A 17,604-nucleotide genomic window follows, 5' to 3' on the forward strand; every position below is an offset into this window, starting at 1 on the left:
GTCTTCTCCAACACCACAGTTCAAAAGCATCAATTCTTCGGTGCTCAGCTTTCTTCACAGTCCAACTCTCACATCCATACATGACCACTGGAAAAACCATAGCCTTGACCAGACGGACCTTTGTTGACAAAGCAATGTCTCTGCTTTTTAATATGCTGTCTAGGTTGGTCATAGCTTTTCTTCCAAGGAGTAAGCATCTTTTAATTTCATGGCTGCAATCACCATCTGCAGTGATTTTGGAGCCCAATAAAATTAACTCAGCTACTGTTTCCACTGTCTCCTCATCTATTTGCCATGAAGTGATGGGACCAGATGCCATGATCTTAGTTTTCTGAATGTTGAGCTTTAGGCCAACTTTTTCACTCTCTTCTTTCACTTTCATCAAGAGGCTCTTTAGTTCTTCTTCACTTTCTGCCATAAAGGTGGTGTCATCTGCATATCTGAGGTTATTGATATTTCTCCTGGCAATCTTGATTCCAGCACAAGCAAGATTGTGCTTCCTCCAGCCCAGCGTGTCTCATGATGTACTCTGCATATAAGTTAAATAAGCAGGGTGACAATATACAGCCTTGACATACTCCTTTTCCTATTTGGAACCAGTCTGTTGTTGCATGTCCAGTTCTAACTGTTGCTTCCTGATCTTCATATAGGTTTTTCAAGAGGCAGGTCAGGTGGTCTGGTATTCCCATCTCCTTCAGAATTTTCCACAGTTTATTGTGACCCACACTGTCAAAGGCTTTGGCATAGTCAATAAAGCAGAAATAGATGTTTTTCTGGAACTCTCTTGTATTTTCAATGATCCAGAGGATGTTGGCAATTTGATCTCTCGTTCCTCTGCCTTTTCTAAAACCAGCTTGAACATCTAGAGGGAGACATATAGATGTAGACACAGATACACTAAGTTCACAATTAAATACATATTTTATCTATAATATATTTAATATGTATTTAGGTATTAGTTGATTTAGTTTTACAGAGAAGTATAGAATTCTTAAAATTGTAAAAAAACCAACATTGGTCAAGAGTTTGAGGGAAAGCAGTTACTTTCTCTAAATAATTTCTGATTTTTTTGGCCCAGACACATTTGCCCCTAGGGTCCTGAAAGAATGGGGGACATTGCTAAATGATGATCCAGGAAAGGGAAGACTTACTGAGCAGATATTATGCTGGGGAGCTTATATGATACTGACTAATGGGACTTGGAAAGGAAGCAATAATTGTTAGAAGCAAGGATCACCACTAAAAATTTTGTTGGTCATGGCAGAAGGTAAGGAACCCTGTGTTCCATCTGAGCTGTGCTACTTACCACCTCTGTCAACCTTTATGCATTACCTAAACTTCCTGAGCCTCAGCCTCCTCATTGCAATATCATGGAGTTGTGTGAATGTTGCATGAAATGGTCCTAAAAACGCTTCCCATATGTAAGAGACTGTGCACAGGTAAAGGATTATTAGATTGTTTCATCAGAGGAATGTGGTAGACATAATATACCCAGACCTCAACAACACATCTGATAGTATCTTCCTCTGTATCTTTTAGGAAATGTTGGAAAATATGAGCTGGTTGCTGGGACAAGTGAGGAACTCGCTGGATGACTGTATCTAAAGAAGCTGAACTATTGGATTGATGGAAAATTTCTATTGGCCTGATGCAGGAGTCTAGGATACACTCACTATCTTTTATAGTGTTTTTTTAAATTAATTATTTATTTTACTTTACAATATTGTATTGGTTTTGCCATACATTGACTTGAATCCGCCATGGGTGTACATGTGTTCCCCATCTTGAACCCTCCTCCCAACTCCCTCCTCATCCCATCCCTCTGAGTCATCCCAGTGCACCAGCCCCGAGCACCCCTGTATCATGCATTTACCTGGACTGGCCATTTGTTTCACATATGACAATTTACTTGTTTCAATGCCATTCTCCCATATCATCCCACCCTCGCCCTCTCCCACAGAGTCCAAAAGACTGTTCAATACATCTGTGTCTCTTTTGCTGTCTCGCATATAGGGTTATCATTACCATCTTTCTGAATTCCATATATATGTATTAGTATACTGTATTGGTGTTTTTCTTTCTCGCTTACTTCACTCTGTATAATAGGCTCCAGTTTCATCCACCTCATTAGAACTGATTCAAATGTATTCTTTTTAATGGCTGAGTAATATTCCATTGTGTATATGTACCATAGCTTTCTTATCCATTCATCTGCTGATGGACATCTAGGTTGCTTCCATGTCCTGGCTATTATAAACAGTGCTGCGATGAACATTGGGGTACACGTGTCTCTTTCACTTCTGGTTTCCTCAGTGTGTATGCCCAGCAGTGGTATTGCTGGGTCATATGGCAGTTCTATTTCCAGTTTTTAAAGGAATCTCCACACTGTTCTCCATAGTGGCTGTACTAGTTTGCATTCCCACCAAGAGTGTAAGAGGGTTCCCTTTTCTCCACACCCTCTCCAGCATTTATTGCTTGTATATAGTGTTTTAATTCTCATCAAAGTTGGAAGTGACATGAAGTTAAAGACAGAAAACTTGTCAGAGACTGAAACAGAATATAAAATGTCCTCACAGACTAAAACAAAGAATTTTCAAGATAAAATGTAACTAGAACGACTGTGCTTAACAATTACACTTGACCTTTAAACAACTTGGTAAAGGCACCAACCCTTTGGGTAGTCGAAAATAGCATTATAAGATTGTAACTTACAGTTGGCCTTCCACACCCTCCAATCCTCCATATCTGTGGTTCTGCACCCATGGGTTCAGGAACCATGTGGATCAACCATGTAGCACTGTAGTATTTATTATTGAAAAAAATCCAAGTATAAGTGGGCCTGTGAAGTTCAAATTAGTGTTATCAAAGGGTCAACTGTATATAAAAAATAAAATGTGCAAAGATCTTTAAAAAATATATAAATCCCAGAGCTAGCAAGGGTTGGGAAAACAGATTACCTCGAAAACTCTTGGTAAGAGTATAAAGAGGTATGCTACTAAGAGAAAATTAATGTTTATCACTGGCCTTTAAAAAAACAGACCTTTAAAACAAGTATATTCTTAGACCCAAAAAGTCACTTTTGAAAATGTGTAAAATATATAAAATAACAAAATGAGAGATGTCCATCCCAGCATTATTTATGATAGAGAATAGCTGTGTATAACATACACTGATATATTTAATGGTATGACTATATAAATAAAAGATAGTATTTACATAGGATAAAGTATTATAAAGCAGTGATTCTCCACTAGGGGTAATTTTGCCCCGAGGGGACATTTGGCAAAGCCTGGAGATATTTTTGGTTGTCACAACCTGTGGGGAGGGGGAGATGTTCCTGGCATTTAGTGGGTAGATAACAAAGATATTGCTAAAAATTCTACAATGCATAGAAAATTTCCCCACAATAAAGAATTATATGTTCCAAAATATCAATAATGCCCAAAAATAGTGTTGAGAAACTCTGCTATATGGTCTTTAAAAATAATGAGGAGAAAGAATATCTAATGATATAGGAAAATGTTTAAACATCTTCTGAATATTTTCAGTTATAAAATACTAAGAGATTTCATTTGTGTGTGATTTTAAAAAATGGAAGATGTAATCAAAGTGATCAGTAGTAATTGATGAGCAGGGCCATGAATGATTTAAATTTTCTTTTGCATGCTTTTCTTCATTTTCCAAAGCTTTTTATAATACATGTAGTATCTTGAAAATAAAGAAAAATATTCAATGAAAATTAACTATCAAGGTCTTTTCTGCGAGCACTGTGAAAAAGTTTTGAATGTTTTTGCTGACAGTGAGTCTGCAATCTTAGATTAGATTAATCAAGATACATCCTATAAGATGTGGAATAAGGGATTCATGGTCCTCTCACCGTTGTGCTGGCCAGGTCTCACCTGGACTTTTATGTTCAGGACCAGGTATCACATTTTGTCAGGAATGTAGAAGATGTATATTTACACTGCCTATTTACAGAGGGAAATTGTGTATTTTCCTATTGATTGATTTAGTAGAACTGGTGATCTCAGTCTGATCCAATAAACTGAAACTTCTCCTTAGGTAGCTCTAGGATGACTCATTAGATAAACATTCAGTCTTTCAGAGGCCCGCTTCTTCACGAGGTGTGGACAAAGTGAAAACTGACAACCAGGGGAGGGACCTAGAGCCACATCAGGTCCTGTGGGTCCTGGCGCCCCCTGCTGGTCCAGGCTGCCCCTGGCACGGTGGCTGCTGAGGGGCACTGGGTCCTGCTCTGAGGTATTCTGTTGCTCTCTGCTCCTGAGGCTTTGGCTCATGCACCTTCCTTTCTTTTCCAGTCCTGCCCGGGCACCACCTCATTCCTGCTGGTGCCGTGGACCCCTGAGCTTAGTCTGTAATCTCACGAGGTGACGCTCTCTGGCAAGAACATCAGCCAGACTCTTAGCCCACTTCTATACCCCTCTGTCGGGGACACAAGAGAAATTGGTTTCAGCCATAAAGGAAATGGGGCTACCTAGAGAGAGTTAAACACAGGCCCTATTTCTTAATCTGGGTCACTAAATTACGAGACATGTTTGATGTAATTTCAAACTTTTAAAATTGTAAGTTACATTATGCCCTTTACCTAGATTCACCAGTTATTTAGCTTTTGTCTCTTTAGCCTTATCTGTGTTTGTCTGCACATATATATATATTTTGAGTAATTTGAAATATTAAAAATCCCAGAAAAATTCACATATAGATAAGATTATTCTAATGTTTATATGAAAAGGTAAAACAATTTTGAAAAAGAAAGATAGTGAGAGAAATCGGCTATTGATTTCAAGGCTTACTATATAGACACCAGTAAATAAGACTGTATGGTGCTGATAGACATAGATCAATGAAACAGAGAACCCAGAAACAGAACTCTGTTAAATATAGCCAACGTATTTTTTACAAAAATGTAAAAGCAATGCAGTGGAGGAAAGGTAGTCTTCAACAAATGGTGCTGGAACAATTGGACATTTGTACGTCAAAAAATGAATCCTGACTTGAGTCTTACATATTTTTTGAAAAATATTTATTTAATCTATTTATTTGGCTGCACCAGGTCTTAGTGGTGGCACGAAGGATCTTTGATCTTCATTGCAACATGTGGGTTCTTAGTTGTGGTATGTGACATCTAGTTCCCCAATCAGGAATTGAACCTGAACCCCCTGCATTGGGAGTATGGAGTTTTAGCCACTGGACCACCAGGGAAGTCCTGAATCTTATATCTCATATAAAAATTAACTCAAAATAGATCACATATTTAAATGTAAAACCTTAGGGGAAAACATAGAAGAAAATCTTGGGGAACTAGAGCTTGATGATGAGTTCTTAAATATGACATCAAAAATATGATCCCTGAAAGAAAAAAAAATTGATATATTGGTCTTCATCAAAATTTAAAACTTTAAATTTAAGACCCTATTAAGAAGATGGGGAAAAAAATAAGATATAAACTAGGGGAAAATATTTACAAGGACTAGTATTTAGAATAAAAAAAAAAAAAACCCTCTCAAAACTCATCAGTTAAAACAATCCAATTAGAAAATGGGCGAAAGACACAGATAGAGATTTCACTGAATACGATACAGAGATGACAAATAGACACACGAAGAATATCCAGCATCACATCTTTAGGGAAATAAAGGTACAGTAAGACCATGATGAGATACTACTGCATACTAGTTAGAACCGCTAAAACTAACAGCAACTCAACAACAATAATAATACCACATGTTGGTGAGGATGTGGAGAAATTGGATCTCTCAAAATTACTGGTGACAAAGTAAATGATACAGTCACTTTGGAAAAGTATGGCAGTTTCCTTAAAAGCAAACACACACATGGCCCTGCAATCATACTCCTGAGTAATTACCCCAGAGAAATAAAAATTTACATCAATACATAAAGTAGCTCTATTGTAATGGTCCAAAATTGCAAACAGCTAAAATGTTCCTTAATAGGTAAAAGGTTATACAAACTGTGGTACATCCATATCATGGTATCCTGCTCAGCAATAAACAGGAAGGAAATATTGGTACATGCAACAACTTGGATAGTGCTCAAGAGCATTACACAGAATGAGAAAAGCTATCTCAAGAGATTATATGTTGTATGATCCCATTGTTATAACATTCCCAAGTGGCAAAAGTACAGACAGGGAAAACAAGTTAGCGTGTGCCAGGTTTTAGTGGTGAGAGGGAAAGGGAGAAAATGTGTGAACATAAAGCGATGTAGGAGAGACCTTTGGTGGAACAGTTCTATGTTTTGATTGCAGTCCTGGTGATGCAAATCTACACATATGATAAACGGCACAGACATAAGGAATTTCAAGGAACCTTAATAGCCAAAACAATCTTGACAAAGAAGAACAAACCTGGAGGACTTACACTTCCTGACCTCAAAACTTACTACAAATCTATAGCAATCAAAACAGTGTGGTTGTAGCATAAAGACAGGCATACAGACCAATGGGATAGAATAGAAAGCTCAGAACTTACATTCTCACATATACGGTCAAATGACTTTTGACTAGGGTTCCAAGACTGTTCAATGAGGAAAAAATAGTTTTTTTCATAAATGGTGTTGGGGAAACTGGATATTCATATGCAAAACAATGAACCTGGACTCTTACCTTACACTTGAGTCAAACTGGATCAGTCACAAAGGTAAGACATAAAACTCTTAGAAGAAAACATAGGAGAAAAGCTTTAAACTTAGCAATGATTTGCTAGAATCACCCCCAAAAGCACAGACAACAAAAGAAAAAATAAATCGGACTTCGCCAAAATAAAAAACTTGTGTGCATCCAAAGACACTATTAAGGAAGCGAAAAGAAAGACAATCCACTGAATGGAAGGGAATACTTGCATATCACATATCTGATACAGGATTAATATCCATAATGCATAAAGAACTCCTACATGGAAACAACAACAACAACAACAAAACCCCACAAACAATCCATTTCAAAAGTGGGCAAAGGACTTAATAGACACTTCTCCAAAGAAGATACACAAATGGCGGAAAAGCACATGAAATATGCTCAGCATCACTAATCATTAAAGAAATACAAATCAAAACCACAATGAGATACCACTTTACTTCCATTGTTGTCATTGTTCAGTTGCTAAGTCGTGTCTTACTCTTTGTGACCCCATGAACTGCAGCACGCCAGGCTTCCCTGTCCTTCACTATCTCCTGGAGTTTGCTCAGACTTACATCCACTGAGTCAGTGATGCTATTCAACCATGTCATCTTCTGTTGCCCCCTTCTCCTCTTGACCTCAGTTTTTGATGGCTATTATCAACACACACACACACACACACACACACACACACATACACACACAAAATAACTTTCAGCAAGGATGTGGAGAAATCAGAACCTATGTGCATTGCTGGTAGAAATTTAAAATGGTGCAGCCACTATTGAAAATAGTACTGTGATTCCTCAAAACACTAGACATAGAAGTACCATGACCCAGCAATTCCACTTTCAAAACAACTAGGACTCAAACAGATGATTTGCACAATTTTGTTCACAAGAGCATTATTGGAAATGGCCAAAAGGCACAGATAGCACAAATGTCCATTGACAGGTGAGAGGATAGACGAAATTTGGTGTATTCATATGACGGAATATTAGCCTGCCTTAAAAGGAAGGAAATTCTGACATATGCTATAACATGATGAACCTTGAAAACATCATGCTTGGTGAAATAAACCAGACACAAAAGGACAAACATATGCTCTAGCTTATATGAGGTACCTAGAAGAGGGAAATTTATAGAGACAGAAAGTAGAATGGTGGTTACTAGGGGCAAGGAGTAGGGGGATATGGGAAGTTCTTATTTAATGGAGTTTCAGTTTGGTGTGATGAAAACGTTCTGGAGTCGGATATTAATGATGGTGGCACAACATTGTGAATACACTTAGCGCCACTGAACTGTATACACTTGAATATGGTAAATTTTATGTTATATCTATTCATAACAAAAAAGGCATCACACACACACACACACACACACTTCTCAGTTGCAGTAACCACATTTCCAATACTAAATAGCCATATGTGGCTAATGGCCACTATGTTGGACATCCTAGGCCTAAAACAAAGGATTTGGGGACAGGCATATGCTTGGTAGGAACATAACAGTAATTTGGTTTTCACATTTAGCTCAAGGATATTAGTTCCATTTTTCCAGCCTTAAAATAATAAAATAGTTGTTGTTCAGTTGCTAAGTCATGTCTAACTCTTTGTGACTCCATGAACTACAGCACACCAGGCTTCCCTGTCCTTCACCATCTCCCGGAGTTTGCTCAAGCTCATGTCCATTGAATCGGTGATGCCATCTAAACATCATCCTTTGTCGTTCCCTTCTCCTGCCTTCAGGCTTTCCCAGCATCAGGGTCTTTTCCAATGGGTCAGCTCTTTGCATCAGGTGGCCAAAGGATTGGAGCGACAGCTTCTGCATCAGTCCTTCCAATGGATATTCAAGGTTATTTCCTTTAGGATTGACTGCTTTGAGTAAACAGCAAAAGCATACCTACAGGGAGCTCAGTTGTGACCAGCAATGCCCAGTCACTGTACCTGGGAGCCTCCTGGGAACAGGACTGGCCCCTCCTCCATTTTGTGTGATTTGGGCAAGCCACGTGAGCCCCAGGCTTTACCTCCTGGTGCTTTCTAGATGAGATTACACATCTTTTCACATTGGATGAGCAAATCACTTCCTGAACCCAGAGCACCAACCTGCCTGTGCCTGGCGTAGGAGAGTTTCTGGAAGCCAAACATCTCTAGGAAGGGAGGGCACCACATGGGGAAGATGGGAAGGGTTGGTGGCCAGATCTGGGAGCCCGGGTTAGTGATGATGGGCAATCACCTATGGGAGAGAAGCAGAGGGGGCCACAAGGTAAGGCAGACCAGGAGGGAATGGAACTGGAAGCAATGACCCAAAGGAGAGAAACTGAGGTGAACGTTATGCCAAAGCCATCAGAATGAATACTGGGAATCCATTTTTTCCTAACTTATACCCTTGCTTTTTGCAGAAAAATCAGCCAGCAAAGGTAAGATCTAGGGGAACTGAGGGGATAATGGCAGGTCCTCGAGTGAGAGTTAGGGAGGGGTGAGAACCCCATGGACACAGGGGCCTGGCAGGCTATCATCCATGGGGTCGCAAAGAGTTGGACACAACTGAAGCTATTGAGCACCACCAAAGTGTACTGAATACCAGTGAATCCCTGATGAACCAAGCATGGGAATGAACCAACCACTGGGAATGCGACTAACCAGGGGCCATGCTCTAACCAATCTGCACAGAGCTCAAGAACTGGGGCATGGGGGGAGAGTGGAGGAATGGAGCTCTGTCTGCAGAGGCAGCTTCCCAGAGCTGGGCTGAACTTGCTCCAGTCATGCCCAAAGTCATAGCAAACACTAGACACTCTGACAAGGGCTCTATAACTAACAAATCCTGCAAATAAAGAGGGAGAAGAATGCCATTTCCTAATGCTTTCAAGTTCTCACACAGAAGCCAGCCCAGACAGTGGAATAAGATGGAAAGAAAGCCCTGTGCTTTGAATGTGAGCACCAGTGGCCCTCAGCCAGGGAGTGGCTTTTCTCAGGCATTAAAGATGCAGTTAAAAACATTTTTGAAGACACAAATATGTTTCTCCCACAAATATTCCAAACAACTGTTACGCATGCCCATATGCACACACACTCTCACAAGCCCCTTTGCAGGAGAGGGTATATGAAATTCAGCATCAGGATTAAATGGCTCTTTGTCTGATAGTGTATGGCACCAGGGGAGATCAGTAAAGATAAACACGTGCTTCTTTCATACCCATTCACCTGGAGGGAGACCAAGGACCACTTTAAAAAGTGGGTGCTTAAAGACAATAAAAGGCTGACCAGGCAGTGAGTGGACTGTGAAGTTGGGACACTGCCCCAGAACAAGGGTGTTCAAAGCCTTCGAGCTCACTTAACAGCACTGTGTGCTGCCACAGTGAACTCTGTGGCTCCCACCCCTTACTTGGGAACCCATCAGCAGGAAGGCAGGGGCTGCAAGGGTGGGTCTGGTCCAGGAAACAGGGCTGTGCCCACAGGCCAACTCCCCGTAAGGCCACCAAAGTGTGCTGCCCAGTGCTGCAGCTCTGGAGACGCCACCTCGAACTACCCCAAGGATTGCAAGGTGAAGACCGCTGCAGAACACTGAAGTCCAGAGAGCAGAGCAAGGCTGCTCTACTTCCTGTGGAGAAGAACCATGGCTCTGGTAGAAGTGCTGAGCTCAGGGCTGGTGCTACTCATGCAGGGATACAGAGGGCAGGCCCAGTGGGAAAGATAGTCAGGAAAGAGATATGAGAGTGTCAGAGTGAGGCCTGGATGGTGCCCGTCCCTGAGAAGCATGCTTGCAAAGCTTGGAGGTTACTGTCATGGGGCGAGGGGAGCTGGTTCACAGACCAGCATCCTCACACTGAGTATACGCCCCCGCATCCCACACACCATCCCTTCCAGCCAGGGTGAGGAGCAAGCAGCCGCACAAAGGTCACCCCCTACCCCCGACTCCCTAGTCCACTCTAGATGCCCTTTCAGCCTGGGCTTGACCATTGCACCATCCCCTGGAGTGGAGACTTAAGTCTTCTTTAATGGGAAAGCTGGGAGGGGATGGAGACAGGAAGACAGAAATAGCCAGAGAAAGAGAAATATGCAAATACATTCCAGGAAAACACACCCAAACTAAAACCACAATGATCCAGAAAAAGCTAATGCTTGGTTCCTGTAAGCTTCAGAATCCCATTTTCCTGACCATCCTAATGCATTCCACCGCCCCCCCACCTCCCCCCGTACCCCAATCAGTCATTGTCCAACAGGCTATCTCGTGATCCGATTCCCCTGTTCGGCTCTCCAGTGGCTGACTGGGGCCAGTATCCCTGCCTCCCTCCTCACCCGCCTGCCCCAGGGTCTCTCCTGGACAGACATGACCGAGGAGTGGGGCTCTCCACCCCCCAGGAGAGGACACAGAGGAGGGAGGATACAGCATCCACCTTTGGGCTCCGTGGAAATAACCCACACCACCAAACAATCGGTTTAATTTTATTTCAAAATTGTACAAAACGGCCACACGCGGCTATAAAAAACTTCGTCTTCAGAACACGTGGAAATTCAGAAAGAACAACAAAACAGGTATCGTTCACAGTGTAATGGAAAAGCTTTCTCTGAGGCAGAAATTACAACTCTTCCTTCTTCTTTCCTAGTCTCTCATGGTCTCCCTCCCGGAGCGTTCTGATAAAATTGGTAAATCCCAGCTCCTGTAGGGAAGAAGAGAAGAGTAGGACCTGTAACTCCATGAGGATGTGCACCCTCCCTTTATGCCCCTTTCCTGACCCTCCGCGTGCTCACACTTCTGGGCACAGAGAGGTGGCTGAGGGGGTGGCCGGGCCCATGTGGGAAGCTTGACTATGGAGAAGCCCTGAAAAGTGGGTGAGGAAATCCTCCCGCACCCTGGAACCCTGAATTCTCCTCTGCCCCCACCCTGCTCTTGGGCCAGGACTTGTATGAAAACCTCTTGGGATTCCCGTCCAGCCGGGCCGGAGCCTCGCCTTCTTGGCTCTGAGCGTCGCAGCTGACTGGCTACCTGGGAAGCCCCCTCAGTGGCTGTTTCCCTGCCCCTCAGCAGACAGAGCTCGGGGCAGTGCCTCCCCACGACTCACCGTCGGATTGGTGTCATACTTCTCCACAAACTTCCCGTAGTTGTAGTAGTGGAAAGTGGGGTAGCCCTTGACTGCCTCCTGCTGACACAAGTCCTTGTTCTTCTCTTTGACGCAGTCAATAGCGACACAGGCAATCTGCAGGGTGCAAGAAGGGGAGGCTCAGCATGGGGGTCTCCAGCCTGAGAGCTGAGGCCTGGATCCTCTGTGTGCAGGCTGCACCCGAGGCCCAGAGCCTGTGATTTCTGAGCTCCTCCCCAACAGCAGGGACACGCTGAACCAAAGCACCCCCAGCCCCATGCTCGCTTTTAATTCCCCAGGCAGACAGGTGAGGAATGCCCTCAGACTACCCTTTAAAATCAAGAGTACAATGTAAAGGAAATTATGACTTGAAAGCATCTGTAAACACTACAAGTTTGTGATACTTTCTGTGAGGCACTGTGGGATTTATTCATTCATCTACTAATATTTCCTGAACACTTTTTTGGGGAGGCAAGGTCAAGAATAAGAGCTTCGAAGTCAAGTTTTCCATGTGTAAGTCTTGGCTTGGCTGCATATTAACACTTATGGGAAGTCACTTAGCATCTTCATGCCTCAACATCCTCATCTGTAAAATGGAGATAATACCAATACTCGGGCTATCAGGACATCCTGAAGACGGAGTGAGATAAGTCAGGGGAGGTGAAGGGCACATGGTCAGAGGTCAGTACACGTTAGCTGCTATCAGAGGCACTCCTACTGGCCCAGGACACTGGCTCTGTCCCCAACAGGAGCTCAGAATCTGGTCAGGGAGCTGGGTAAAGAGGCAAATCCAAGGTACGACAGGAGGTGTGTGGAGGTGCTCCAGGGTGCCAGGATGGCCTGCAAAGCGGTTCAGAAGCACTCTGCAAAGTTTGACCCCTGGGTGGAGGACTGATGGAGGGGGAGAAGCAGACTCCATCCTGGGGAACACATTCCAGAACCCAGGACAGAGTTCAACATGACTAAAGCAAACAGGTTTTAGCCAGAAAGAGATTCCTAAATCGGCCGCTGCCCTCTTCTTGCCCATCTAACAAATTCCACGTGCTGGGCAGTTTTTCCTTATTTATTGCTCTTTCCCAACAAGAGGGTGTAAAGCAGACATGGGGAACTTTTCTCCTGCTGAGGGTCACAGAGCAGGGAGGGAGAGGAGAGGGTTGATTAACGGCAAGAGCAATCCACAAGCGTTACCCAAGAGTGGCGGCATTGACGAAGCCAAGCCTGCTCTGGACGCTACGAGGACAGTGGTGACCTTGACAAAGTCAGCCATCGAGCGACTGACATTCTTACTACAGGAAGGCAGTACAGACACATAACAAGCAAGATCACTGTGGAGTCCAAAGGATGCCCTGAAGGAACTAAGAGGGTGCTTGGGTAGACCACGGCCAGAGGGGCTGCTTTCACCAGGATGGCTAAGGAGGCCTTTCCAAGGAGCTAACATTTGATCTGAGCCATCAGTGATATAAGGCAGCCAGCGGCATGAAGGCCCGAGGGAAGAGCACCCAGCTAGGACCAGCCCAGGCCAGGACCCGGGAGAGGAACTGGCGTGGCACCTTGAGGGCCAGAACCCACTCAGGAGCCCACACAGAACTACGACTGCGCTGGAGGTTTAAAGCTGCTGGACAGCCGTGACTCACAGGGTTCTCTGGCTGCTGGTTATTCACACTTGGATGGAGGCCCCCTTTCCAGGCAGGAGAGCCCCGCAGGGCACCAACAGTCATGCTTATTTACCTGTGCCCAGGTGAGCAGGGCTGACAGGCAGTGAAGAGTGAGCCTTGCATTCTGGTTACTAGTCACTTGTCCCCCACTTACCCACCTTCAAGCCCCCTTCTAACCCCTCGGCTACATAGCACTCTATACGATGAGACCTCTTAGAGCAGAGTCTGCAAACTCTGCACACAATCGGTATTTGACTCTCAGTCCTCTTCTGTTTGGCCCAAAGAAAATTAAAAAAAAAAAGAGAGAATCTGACTTAGTTGCCAACCTAGATAAAGAGCCCAAAGATTTTAATAGAAAGTTTGGCTTTTCAACTTTTCCTTAAAAGCCAAATCTGAGGGTACTTGCCCTGCATTCCCACAGGCAATATGTGGCTAGGAAAGTGGGGTAGCTGTCTCCTTCAGGCAAGGTCAGCTTGCTGTCTGTCTGTGTCCACACGTACCAGCAGGCTTCTGAGAATTCCAGCTCATCCTCTAAATCCCTTCCTGATTTATTTAGGAACATGAGGCGGAGGCTCCTCTGGCTGTCTTCAGGGCTCCATTTCTCAGGGCAGGTGCTGAGCGGCCGGGCCCGTGGGGACCGTGCACCGGGGCAGCCCTCGTCTAGGGGCTGTTGCTCCCCTGCTAGGCTGTGAAAATGTTTAATGAGCTTTGCTCCAGGCTGCTGCTCTCCCTGCATCCGCTTTAAATTATAAATTTAATTTGTATACATTCCCTGGAGCTGTGGGAAATGTAGTGTATGGTTTTATAAATCAACTAAATAAAAAATGGGTACTTATTCCGAATCCCCTAATATAGCTGCCAGTTACATATACGAAGTGCTTCTTCCAGCTGCAAAGGCTCCTCAGCTCTCAGTCTCTATAGCAGAAGGGGAGACAGGCATGGGCCATTCAGGAAGTGGCTTAGACTCTCTGGAAAGAAGGCAGCAAATAAACCTCTCCACATCTACCCCAGTGTCACCTAAGTGCTGCCCCCCTCACACCCACTCGAGATTTGCACCAACTTACCCGAAGCACTGAACGTACACTAACTTCTAGATTTGCTCCACGGCAGGTGGCTCAGTGTCCTGCAACATCCTGTCTGTCCAGCACTTGCCAATGGCACCTGCAACTCTCGGCTGAAGGGAGCTAAAAGTGAGGCCAGTGATGGAGAGGCTTGAGGACACCTCGGCCTCCGAGGGGGACGACTCTGTCCCTGCTGAGGTCTCCAGGGACTGAGCCTAGTTAGCCATGCAGTGATTTGCTCATTAACACACCTGCTCTGGCTTCCCTTCCTCCATCCCCTCAACTGCTCCCCAAGACCACCTCCCCGGAAATCCCCTGCAGGGGAGTCCAGGCCCCGAGTCCACTTCTGGGAGACCTCTGACCATGCCTATACATTCGGTTCTGATGCTGCCCCTTTCCATCTGGTAGCTTTGGGTGAGTCATTTAACCTCTCTGAAACTCAGTCTCCTCATCTGTAAAATGAGAGAGTAATAATACTGAGGTGACTAGACTACTGTGAGGACGTCACAAAATGCTTTAGAAGTAATATCAGCAGAAGAGGAGGAGGACTTAGGAACTATCAAACATGTTACCCAGTTTCTTTATCCAGTCAACACCTACAGAGATTTCAGGCGTCAAGACTGTGAGGGATTCAAGGGAAAACGAGGTCCCTGCTCTCAGGGAGAGATCTCCCTTCTGTGAACTCGAGGGACGATACGCAACACGCACCACACAGCCAGAGCTACCCTAGCTTCGCCAGCCAATCACAGAGGGGCCCCCGCTGCTCCAGGGCCTGCTCCTGGGATGACCTTGCACCTGGCCGGGAGCTTTGCTGTACTGCTGACCGCCCCCCCCACCCCCGGGCTGGGACACTTTGCTGAGCAGTGAGAGAGGCCCCACTTTGCCAGGCCAGGGGTCAGCCTTCCACTTGAGATCCTGGTCCTCACGGCCACCTCCAGAACGCCTCCTGTTCCAACACTAACAGTGTGCAGCCCTTTCTGCCCGCAGCACGTCAACTGCTAAAGTCCCCAGTAACCTCCTGGGAGGGGGAGGCTCCCCAGCTAAAATATGAGCTGCTTCATGCGGCTTTTATTGATTCAGTAAAATAAATCTCTGCAGGAGCTAATATTGACTTTGGCTATGAAAATGGAAGTGAACAACCAACTGCACATTGATTGGGGAAGGAACAGGGACAAGCTTCTGGGAGGGAGAAAAAAATGCAATTTTGGCTCACAGGTGGCAGCATGGGGTGTCAGGAAGAATCGGGAGTCAGGAGACCCACTTCTGGCTGTCAGTGACACATTGGGTGTCCCTGGGCAAGAGACACAGCTCCTCCTTTCTTGGCCTTCATCCCTCAGGACGGGGAGAGGGCTAGTCAGGCCAGTGGTCCCTAAACACCAGCCTATGGTCAGCACAAATTCCTGGAGCCATCCCCCGAGGCTCTGATCTGATAGTTCTAGGATGACACCCAGCCATCATGGCACCTGCACCCCTGGCTGAAAACAGGATGCTTCCTGCTGCTACTGACAGCCGTCTCCAGAATGCTGGCCTGCGAGCTGCCTGGGACAGAGAAGTTAAGTGTGTTCCTGAAAATGAGTGAGGGTGATGCCTGGCTTGGAAGGAGAGACAAGGAATAACAGGGGAATAATTCTAGAAAAAGGTCAGCAACATTACTGGCCCAAGTTAAGATAATTAAGCAAAGGCATATCGGTATCTCAGAGAAGGAGGGGGTCACCATGGAAACAAGACCCCTGTGCATCAGCAGGGGGGATGGAGAAGAGAAGGAATAGCCCTCAGCTGCCAATGGGGGGCACAGCCAGCCTGGTCTCATGAGGACTGGTGTGATCCCCTCACAGGCCCTAGAGACCTGAGCAGCCAGGGGGCGGGAAGCCCCCACACCAGTCACCCTCCTGTGTGCCCAGGGCACCAAGTGTTCTTGGTAAAAATGATGGGAGCTGTGTGGAGAGACTGCCAGTCCAGCTCTGGTCCTGGGGAGTAAAGGCCTCCCCACACCAACGCACGCCCAGCCCTGCAGGAACAAGCAGCCCGGGCTATGCTGGAGCAGCCAGACTGGGAGCAGCCACCCTGCTCAGGTCGAGGGTGGCAGAAGTGAGTGGAGCGGTGAGGGAGACAGACGACAGGAAGCACCTCCCTGCCGTGCCCCTCTCAATGCAAGCCAAGTGGCAGGGAGAGGACATAAGTGTTTTTGGTCCTTATACTCCCTCTTGATGGCGAAGGGTGTCTCAAGGGCACAGGCAGGGCTCGCAGGTGACCACGGGACTTCCTGATTCAGGGAAGGTGTCTGGAGCCTGAGTCCTCCCACATGTGCCTGGCTTCCTCTGACTCACTGTTCCTATACAGCTCTCACCACCCCACCACTGCCACCGTGGGGCCAGTGCAAGGCGATCTCAGCATCTGTATCCCACCTGCCCCGGCTGCGCCTGACAATTCCACGTGGAAAAATAAGGCAGAGATGTATCGGACTTTGGGTTTGGGTGTGTGTGAGCATGTTTGGGGGGCATTTCAGGGGACAGGTTCCTATGATGGAGTCCCAGGCTGGGAAGAGTCTTTGAGACCATCTAAACCAGTGCTGCGACTTTAGATGAAGGAAATCTAAGACCTGGAGTCTTACAGCTCATGCAGTTTAGCAGCAGCCCAGATGCACCAGCCTGAGTTCTGGGGTCTTCTCGCTGCCGTGCACCCCCTCAGCCTCGGAGTCTGCCTGGTCTGCTGGAGCTGCCTGGGGCCCCCTCCCTGTGCTCTAAGCCGATCTGCAGCTCTAGCTTGTTAATTTTCTGCTTCATCAGTCAGCAACTGCAGGAGCCTTTCACTTAGGCGGGATGAGGCTCTGTTCCCATGGCCTTGCTCTCCTCCACCTTGGCCGCCTCCAGTTGACTTTTGTGGGATATTTTTATTTGCACTTTTAATTACACAAGTAGTGCATGACTACAAATCCTACCGTAAAAAGATGTGAGCATTAAAAAAGAATGAACAAATGACCCCTTTACCACTCCCTCCTTCAAGGAAGGGTTGTAACGGTTCAGTGTATCCCTTTCAGTTGATTTTGCAGCATAAATGCAGCCAGCTCTATCCTGCCTTCTAAAAAAGGATATCCTGGTTGCCAGAAATCCCTATGTCTCAGCAGAAGCTGCTTGGGGAGGGCAACCTGAA

At 45.6% G+C, this 17,604-nt stretch overlaps 1 protein-coding gene across 1 annotated transcript in view; it reads right to left on the reverse strand.

The window, feature by feature from the left end:
- Window positions 1-11,091: 11,091 nt before the first annotated feature.
- Window positions 11,092-17,604, reverse strand: part of PDIA5 (protein disulfide isomerase family A member 5) — a 90,655-nt gene continuing 84,142 nt past the window's right edge. The window contains exons 16-17 of the mRNA XM_061167006.1: window positions 11,721-11,855; window positions 11,092-11,318 (exon numbers count right to left, since the gene is read on the reverse strand). Of these exons, the coding sequence (XP_061022989.1) occupies window positions 11,238-11,318; window positions 11,721-11,855 (216 nt within the window). The 3' untranslated portion in view covers window positions 11,092-11,237. The remainder of the gene's footprint in view (window positions 11,319-11,720; window positions 11,856-17,604) is intronic.

Source organism: Dama dama, chromosome 19, assembly GCF_033118175.1.
Source record: "Dama dama isolate Ldn47 chromosome 19, ASM3311817v1, whole genome shotgun sequence".
NCBI lineage: Eukaryota > Metazoa > Chordata > Mammalia > Artiodactyla > Cervidae > Dama > Dama dama.